At 38.1% G+C, this 9,802-nt stretch overlaps 1 protein-coding gene and 1 pseudogene across 1 annotated transcript; one reads left to right on the forward strand and one right to left on the reverse strand.

Annotated features, from left to right (window-relative positions):
- Window positions 1-1,350: 1,350 nt before the first annotated feature.
- Window positions 1,351-2,693, reverse strand: LOC101298389 (annotated as a pseudogene).
- Window positions 2,694-3,799: 1,106 nt separating this feature from the next.
- On the forward strand, window positions 3,800-9,064 carry LOC101298679 (COBRA-like protein 1-like). Its single transcript, XM_004292104.1, has 6 exons — window positions 3,800-3,980; window positions 6,040-6,119; window positions 6,836-7,289; window positions 7,469-7,628; window positions 7,799-8,058; window positions 8,766-9,064. The coding sequence occupies exons 1-6, from the start codon at window positions 3,800-3,802 to the stop codon at window positions 9,062-9,064; spliced, it is 1,434 nt and encodes a 477-aa protein (XP_004292152.1).
- The last annotated feature ends 738 nt before the right edge of the window (window positions 9,065-9,802 follow it).

Raw genomic sequence — 9,802 nt, forward strand, 5'->3', positions numbered from 1 at the left:
GTCCTTAAAAATGTACTAACAACAATGTTATAAGGAAAATAAGAAATACAATTCAACATTTCAACAACAATGTCATTGAAGCAAGTAAGAAACGTAATTAAACAACAATGTCCTTAGGAAAATCTGAAAATAAAAAACACAATTCACCAACTAGGCAACAATGTCCAAAAAACAATTCAAATAAAGAAAAATACATTCTTGCAAGCCTACTCCTCCAATTCTTCTTCTCTATATCCTTCAAGTACTTCTTCGGTATCGGAGTCAAAATCAAAATCCATAGTTTCTTCTTCCTCTTCATCCGAATCAAAATCATCTTCAAGTTCTCTTATTTCTTGAATCCTAGAACTTTTCCTAGGCTCTAAGCCACTATCCACTCCTAAATCATTTCCAACCATGTCATTAGTGACATCGGACAAAGTATCCTCATCACCACCATCAACAATCCAACCTTATGCATTAATAGCTTCACTAGCAAGAAGAACATCCACATTTTTCTCTTTCTCTCTTTTCTTTTTGTTGAGAATCTTGGCATTGAATTGGACATAGATTAAATTGTTCAACCTTGTTGTATCAAGTCTATTTCTTTTCTTTGTATAAATCTAAATTAAGAATAAAAATTAAAAAGAGAGTAAATTATCATAAATATTATGAGACTATGAGTGCAAAACTATATAAATTAAGCAAATAATTACCCCCTCAAAAGCGCTCCAATTCCTTTCACATCCGGATGAACTTGTTGTCAAACCAAGTATTCCTTTAGCCAAAGTTTGCAATTTTGGTACTTGATTTCCATAAATATTCCAACAACCAACTACAAAAACATAGAAAGCCAACAACATTATTAATTAGTCAAAACTACAAAAGCAAAACAAATAAACAATACTAATGACAAAATAAAAAATTTATGAAGTCTTCTTACCCGGATTATAATTTTCATTATCTTGTGAGCATCCCTTCAAAGCGATAGGTTTTCCAAATGAACCCTCTTTCTTCAAGTACTTGTGCAATTCTACATGTGTCACCTTATCTTGAATGTCAAGATCATCACCAAAGAACTTCTCTACACATTCAAAAAACCCATCCATGACCGCTCCATCATTTACAATGTTTGGATCAACATATGTGTAATATGAGTTCAAGAGGTATCCCGCTAAATGCAATGGACTATCAAATCGTTCACGGGGTTTCCCATCAACAATATTAAAGATTGGACGAGGTCTTCTTAATCTCTTCTTTAGCTTTTTGTAGCTCTCCATACACAAAGCCCATTGATGGCTTCCGATCCCCATCAACAAGGCGAAACACCTTGACTAAAGGGGCAAACACCGTCAAGCAAAGATTTACTCCATTTCAAAAAGAAGGACTCAAAGCAATACCCGCAGCCGCCTTCCCCTTTACACTCTTTGCATGCTTGCTTTCACTCCACTCACTACTAGTAATCATAGATCTCAATTCAATCTTTTTCTCCATCAAGCTTTGTAAAGTAAGGAAAGCAGTTGCAAATCTTGTGACTCCCGGCCTCACTATGTCTCTTTTCTTTGTATATTTTCTCATCAAGTGCAAAGTCTTGTGATGTGCATAAATGTAGATGGTGAAACTCTTTGACTCTTGTCAATCACATTCTTGAATTTAGGTTGGGTGCTAATTCCTTGAAGCATAAGATTGATGGTGTGAGTTGCACAAGAAGTCCAAAATATTGTTGGCCTCTTCAACTTCGACAAATCTCCTGCCGCCATGTTGTTTGAAACATTATCGGTCACCACTTGAACAACATTATGTGGCCCAATTTCTTCTATGCACTTGTCCACATATTCAAACATATATTTTCCGGTGTGTGACTCATCCGATGCTTCCTTAGAAGAAAGAAAGGTTGTCTCTTCCGCACAATTAACACACAAGTTCATGATACTTCTTCTTTTCCGGTCACTCCATGCATCGGTTATGATAGAGCAACCATTCTTTGCCCACTCCTCTTCTTGCCTCTTTAATAAGCCCTTAGTTCTCTCCACCTCTTTCTTCAACAATGGCTCCCTTAATTGGTATTGGGTTGGTGGTTTGTAACCCGGGCCAAATTGCCCAACCACTTTCACAAACCTCTTGAAGCTATCATTCTCAATGGCATGGGAAGGAAGGCTGCCTTTATACACCCATCTAACCAAATATTGATGCACATTATGTGTTCTTTCCTTGAAAAGTGAATCATTGATATTTTGTTGCTTCATCTTCTTGCTTCCATCCAATGAAGAATCGGGATCAATGGCGGATGCATAACGGTCAATAGGTCCAAGAAAGCGCTTCTTTCTTCTTGTCTCATGACTTGATCCATCCTCTTCCATTTCACCTTCTTCAATAACAACTTCTTGCCTCAATTCTTCTTCAAAGAGAAACTTTTGCCTCTTCTTATTTCGCCCATCGTCAATAGCTTTGATACATTTGGTTTTGTCCTCATCCGAACTCCTCTTACAACCGTCAACATTCCCCTTGATGTTTGCAATATGTTGTTTGATTCGGTTTATTCCACCACTTACTACTTTATTACACAACAAACACTTCAATCTATCTGGATTTGTAGAATCAGCTTTCACTGCATATTCCTAACCCATATCAGTTGAATTAGCCTTCAAGACTGACCTATTCCAGCTATTCAGCTCTGAAACTGGATTAGATGCAAAGGAAGAAGTAGTGTCTGCCATATTTGCCTGTATATATTTTGTAATCAGTTACAGACTCACAGTTCACATATTTAGCAACTCAGCAATTCAATGACTCAAACTAACAACAACAACAACTCAACAACTTAGCAATTACCAAATACCAATTACCAAATTCAATGAACATTGGTAAACATATTATCAAATATCAAATCGACTAACAAAGTAACAATTATCAATTCATTGAAGTGAATGAACAAACTAACAGACATCACTCAAATTAACAACTAACAAGTCATCACTCATCATTCATCAATTAGACAATTACCAATTACTAAGTTCAAATTCAATGAATTGACCTAAAGACTGAAGAGTGAAGACGTCAAGCTGTGTCGGGAGAGAGTTGACCCGCCTTGCCGGGACCGGGATGAGCGCGCTTTGCCGCTGTGCGAAGCCGCCTTGCCACTGTGCGTTGCCAAATCGCCGCTGACTTGTGACTGCTGACGAGAGAGTGAGAGTCTAAAAGAAGAAGGAGAGACTAGAGGGGACGAGAGAGAAGAGACAAAGATGAGAGACGAAGAGAGGAAAGATAGAGATGAGAGACGAAGAGAGGAGAGTCGACAGAGATGGAGACGAAGAGAGAACTCAGAAGACTGAGAAGAGAGAATAAAGGTGAGGCCGTGAGGCTGTTAGCAACTTAGGGTAGATTAGGTTTTGTTTTTTTTTTTTTTTTTTTTTTTTTTTTTCAGTTTTCACTTAAAAAAAAAGAAACGTTTTTTGTCTGCCCAGCCGCCTACACCCGCCAATTTGCCTAAAATCGGGACAACAACCCTTCTTCGAGCTCCTAGGCGGCCGCTTAGGCCATTTTTTAGAACCTTGGCAGCACGTCTCCCGCATGCCTTGTTATTGTGGATTGGTCGAATCGATCTCACATGAAATCAAATCTAGGGTTTTCTCAGTTTTGAAGCAGCGAGTTTGGGCAGACCGGAGATAGTGTTGCTCGTCTAGCCCTCCTATCGAAGTCGTACAATCACCACCGCCACATCCGTAGATGGACTTGATTGTGGAGTTGAGAATCCCGAGGTACTGTTGCAACTTTCTCTGTTCCTCCTGGCGACGCTTTGTTGCTGTTTCTTTGCTTAGGGATGATGGGAGAGGATGACGGCTTTCTTAGGCAAATCCGATTCAAATATGGGATCCAGGGTCCATCAAGATGCACGTCTCTGGTATTGCTTCACCTGTTATGGTGGCAATCCAACGTGCTGTTTGGTGGAGGAGGAGGGTTTCAGTTTCTCCTCGGCGGCAATGTTGCTCTTGGTGGAAAGAGATGTTGGTCGTTCCGCTGAATTTCTTGAAGCTAAATGGAAAAAATACTCTTGTTATGGCCAACTATGTGTGCGTGCGACGGTTCACATTGGAGCACGGGCGACGAAACCCCGGTTGGATCAAGTGGCGGCGCATTTGGGGACGGTGTTGTGGTTGCTCTAACGGCGGCTGCGCAGACGTGGTGTTTGGTTGGGGAAACCGTAGGGGGAAGTGGGCTTAAGATGTTTCTTTGAACTTGGGTCCAAGTCTTTTGGGACCCAGAGCAAAAATATCTAGGTCTTTAAAGTTTTGTATTCATATTTGGGATACATGTGGTTTTAGAATAAAAATTTGAGACCCAGGACTTTTGTTAGTTCGGTACCAATTTTTTTCTTGTGATCAATACCTGCAAGGAACTGTCGGGATTATTGATCGAATGTTGTCAGCGAGTATTTTATTAGTTTACCCCCCCCCCCCCCCCCCCTCCGAGCTTCATTTCACTCAATAGGTGAGTTGTATTACGTTTTAACGGTGTCTCTTTCTGACGGCCCTAGAAAGACGGGTCACTATGTTATATGGCTTGTGCTTATTAAATAAAATCGTCTAATCTCTTTTTATTCAAAAAAAAACAAAAAGTAAAGACGGTTATTAAAACATGTAACATTATTAGACCCGTACTTGTATATGTTGTGTGATCCCTTTGCCGCTTCCGCACAACATAAAGCTGGATCAAGATGAACAATTTTTCATTGTTTCTCCTATCATATAGGATTCCGGCAAGTCTGCTCCGTGTTAAGATTCCCAAGTAATAGGAAAAATCAATCCTCCAACCCATAGTCGGTTTCAGCATAAAACAGTTGGAATTAATCAAAATCAAACCCCTGTAACATTTGCTTGTGTTGGGACGGTTCAGAAGTAGGGTTGTTTTACTTGACTGTGAAACCGATGTAGAAAACAAACTGAAAATATGAACGGGCCAATTATTTTCTTCTTTAGAGCTTTTCGTGTCCCCTTTTGGTGTTCATCTCTTTGAAATATATATAGCATCAAATAGTAATATTCCTCATCTTTTGTAGTTCTAATCTTCTGCAACAAATGAGAAATTTGTCACCATGTTGTCTAATAACATAGCTGTGAAAAGCTTAGAATGAACGTACACATTTCGACTAGAAAGCCTAAAGTTGGTCTCGATCTTGGTGTGATTATTCTATCATGTAACTGAGTAGACCTCTTGTGCAAGAAAATTTGGCATGGATATTGGCTAGGAATCAAGATATAATACTCCAATTCTTCTTATCTCAAACTATTCCTAGATCAAAACGACACAGGTCGATCTTGGCATTATATATGTCCCATTTTACAGTTACAAATGGAATATAGGAAATTAGGAATCCCATGTTATATAAGCAAATTGGTACTATAATCAAAAGAATGAGAACAAACGGTCATTCAAATTGCCCCATATTCATTGACATATCTTTCTGGATCAGTATTATTCCTGATCATCAGTTTCATAGGTATAACAGGAACAGCTTGAGTTTCTCCAATGTAGTCAAATGCTTAAGTTTCAGACTTCCTTTAACTCGTACTGTACATGAAATGCTCTAGCTTGAAAATGACAAGAGGGATCTTCCAAACCAGTTCTGTTGTGGAATCTTCCGTTTCCATCTCCAGGAACCAGGTCATTTGGATTTGTTTGCTCAAAACCAGTTGATATTTCCAATGTTCTTGTCTGATTCATGCAACAAGTAGTGAATTTGGGTTTATCTCTAGATTGATGTCGAACATTTTTCTTGTTTATTAAGGCAAATAGCGTAACAGGTTTGTCTCATAGTACTATAACTTCTGTTTATTTCAATCCTGTTGCTCATTCCTGAAACAAAAATGGCATTCATCAGCATTCAGTCTAGATATTTGTGGCCTTTCGCACTAGTGTCAGTAACAGTTGCTGCTATGTGCAGTTTATCAGGCATGAGACATCCTCCGGATGTTAATCCTTTGCTAATTCTTTTGTTTTCGGGATTTGGGAGAGAGCAATTTCTTGCGAATATCTGAACCAGATACTGCTTTCTTTGCTTTGCAGACTGCTATGATCCCTTGGACCCAAATGGAAATTTTACAGTTACTTTCGACACTTACAAATGGGAAGATGATGGCTATTTGGTTAGTATACTGTTCGAAAAAACTGCATTCAACTTGGTTCAATTACATCGGAAATAAATTACTAAGCTTGATGAAAACTTTCATGGAACATCTAAAACTATTTGACTGCCAAATTCCTAAGCTTGCTCTGGGACATTGTATCAGTGTACAGAAATTTGTACACTGAAGACATTTTGATCAGAGTTAATTTTTTCAGTAAATTGTATGCTATGCTAATATTTATCCCCCTACTGTGATTCTTGACTTCTTGTCATGCGTAAATGCAAATAATTTGTTTCCTGTTGTTCTTGTTCTGCCTTGGTTGATTTTCACATAGATGGGTTCCTCTCTTTGTTTATACCAGAGCATATTAGTTTTCATTTCACTCCACTTATAATTTTTCGGCAGAAGGGCCGAATATGAAGAACTTTGTATTCAATAGTAAGCCTTAAAATACTGAGTTAGTCTTTTAGCACAAGACTTTCCCAGATTTTACTAACTTGATACACATTGTCACAAATTTTTGGGCTTCAGTAGTTCAGCTCTAAGATGATCAGAACAGTGATCCCACGAGGTCTGAGTTTTAAAGCAGTAAAACTTGCAGATCAATTATGAGAAAACATAAAGGAATTAAGTTTTGTTTTAAGCAATTGTCCAACAATGTTCAGCATTATAAGAGATGAAAATTTGCAACTACAGAAATCTAAATGATGAAGGCTAACAGAAATATTTTGCAGGCAAAGGTAACTATCCAAAATTACTATCAATATCGTCATGTAGACAACCCTGGTTGGAAGCTGGGGTGGATATGGGCACAGGATGAGGTAACCTGGTCAATGAAGGGAGCCTTTGCCACCAAACAAGGAAACTGCTCATCCTTCAAGTCAGATACATTACACTCCTGTGTGAAAGATCCCGAAATACTTGATCTCATGCCAGATTCTTCCCCAGAGAACATGTCAGTAGGCTGCTGCCGTGGTGGCCTTCTTGATGCATGGGCTATCAATCCCTCCAAGTCATTCTCTTCATTTGAAATTAAAGTGGGCAATTTGCAGCAAAATTCTTTTGGAACTGCACCTCTCAACCTTACTTTGATGGCACCAGGTCTTGGATACACTTGCGGACCACTTTTGGATGTCGATCCTACAGTTTCTTTGGATATTGGTGGTAAAAGACAAGTTCAAGTTTTCAGTAAGTATGTTAACCAAAACAAATTAATGCATATATAGATACACAGTAAGACACAGATACACATTCTACTGTTCTGTAACTGGCCCATTATGTTGTCAATCTATAAATACACTATATATTGAAATAAGTATCTACCTGATCAATGGTTTCATATTGGTGCTAATATTACTGGTTTTCAGGAACATGGAAATCAACATGCACTTATTCAAGTTTTGTAGCTGCCAAAACACCGGTCTGTTGTGTTTCACTCTCTACATTTTACAATCCTATCATCACATCATGCCCCTTGTGTAGCTGTGGATGCAGATTAGCAGATAAAACTACAGAGACATGCCTAAGGTATGTACGCTTATAATGGTTTTAAACTGCACAAATCTTAAAGATGAGAGCTACAAATCAAAAGCAGCCTTGGGCTATCTATTTAATTTTGGTCCAGAGCATGCATTATGCAAGTTTCAATTCAACTCATCCTCACCGTGTCCCAATTTCTTTCCTCTTTGTTATCACAGAACCAGTTTCCCATTGATAACAGATGATGTTCAAAGTAATCCTGATGTGGTGAAATGCACTGATCATATGTGCCCTATTCGAGTTCATTGGCATATTATGAGCAACTATGTGGATCATTGGAGGGTAAAACTCACAGTTACTAACTATAACTATCATAAAAACTTCTTGGACTGGAACGTACTGGTTCAGCATCCGGGTTTCAGGCAGAAGGCAACAATATATAGTTTCAACAGTACAATGCTTCCTGCTGGGTTTAGAGGTACAAACTGGTCCACTCTTCTTTCATAAGAGATTGATACTTATTGTTCAATAATGTTCAAAGTACAAATAAGCATCGCTAAACATCAAATTGCTAAGTTCACATTTAGTAGAAAGCAAGATGTTTAACAGTAAAGCAGGATATAATCTAGTCACAAACAGTCAATCGGAGTGTTGGCATTGATTTTAGATAGTAAAATACATGGTTGCATTTATAACTTGGTTCGATTTCGATCCAGTAGTTAGTGAAAAGCTTTTCATGATCCTAATTAACACACAAGTCATCAAAACTCCTATATAACTTTTACAGTCTACCTACTGATTAAAGCTTTCGACTAATGAATCTGCTTGGATCATCCTTCAAGTTTCAAAGTAAAGGAAGAAAATCAAAAGCCAGCTACTTTCTAAAATATCATCCTATATAACTTTTACAGTTTACCTACTGATTAAGGCTTTCGACTAATGAATCTGCTTGGATCATCCTTCAAGTTTCAAAGTAAAGGAAGAAAATCAAAAGGCAGCTACTTTCTAAAATATCATTCTCGATCAAATCTCCATCGTGGTATCATACCATGTGAGAAAGTTAGAGAAACAAAAAAGATGGGTTCTGAAGCAATTTCTGAAACACATAACATGCAAGTTTATGGTGCCTTGATATAAAGTAACAGAAAATGTTATAGTTTCTCACCCAAATGTGAACCTTTGCAGATGAAGTTGCCCTGTTTTGGGGCATACCCTACGTTAACACAGAGCTGATTTCCACCAAGGAGGACCAAGTGGGTTCAGTCTCAACAGAGATGCTTTTGAAGAAGGACAAGGATTCCTTCACATTCTCAAATGGATGGGCTTTCCCTAGGAGACTGTATTTCAATGGAGAGAGTTGCCAGATGCCCCTACCAGACAGTTTCCCAACTTTACCAAATGCTGCTGTCTCCAATTTTGCAAAATCCTCACACTGTTTGTTCCTGCTTTTGACATTTTTGACTTCTCAGGCTTTGATGAACTAACCACAAGCTACCCACAAGGCACGGTTTGAGTGAGTGATTCCCCACATTTTTTAATGGGTCTCCTTTCTTGATAACCTAATTCTTGAGTTTCCCAAGTACATGGTTGCACATAATATTTGTGAAATTGAAATTGATCAGCCAAACTGTTGAGGTTGGTGACTTGGTGTATAATAACTGTAATTTGCCTAAATTGTTTGAGTGGTATTTTCTCATAAATATGTTGTGTCCAAGTCTTATTTCCTCAAAAGAAAGTCCAAGTCTTATTTTTTAATTTAAAGTTTTCACCCTAAATCTATTATTTTAACCTTTTAAATGTAAATTTAACACCATATATTCTTATGGCTTGAATGAGTCGCTACAAAGACAAGACCTGCATCATTTAGCTTTATGTTTAGTTGGTCTCAAACACGATATAACCCTAACGGGTAATGTTCATTTTAGAACTCCACTGCTCACCAATTCAGTAACAAAACAAAACAAAACAACAAGAAAATTATTTTGACCTTCTAGCAAGAAAAATAAAAATTATCATAACCACACGACGAAAACACGCAATTGTGATACTCATCCAGACACCTTGCCAAAATCAATCATGCAACATAATAATTCAATCAAGGCAAAGGACATCCCACACATTTTCCTTTCCCCTTCACCAAAAAATGCTTCAAACGACCTACTCTTCTCCTAGTATCTCCCAACATGAACATGGCAACATGCTAATCACGGACACAAAAATCT

Source organism: Fragaria vesca, linkage group LG2 (assembly GCF_000184155.1).
Source record: "Fragaria vesca subsp. vesca linkage group LG2, FraVesHawaii_1.0, whole genome shotgun sequence".
In the NCBI taxonomy this organism is placed as follows: domain Eukaryota; kingdom Viridiplantae; phylum Streptophyta; class Magnoliopsida; order Rosales; family Rosaceae; genus Fragaria; species Fragaria vesca.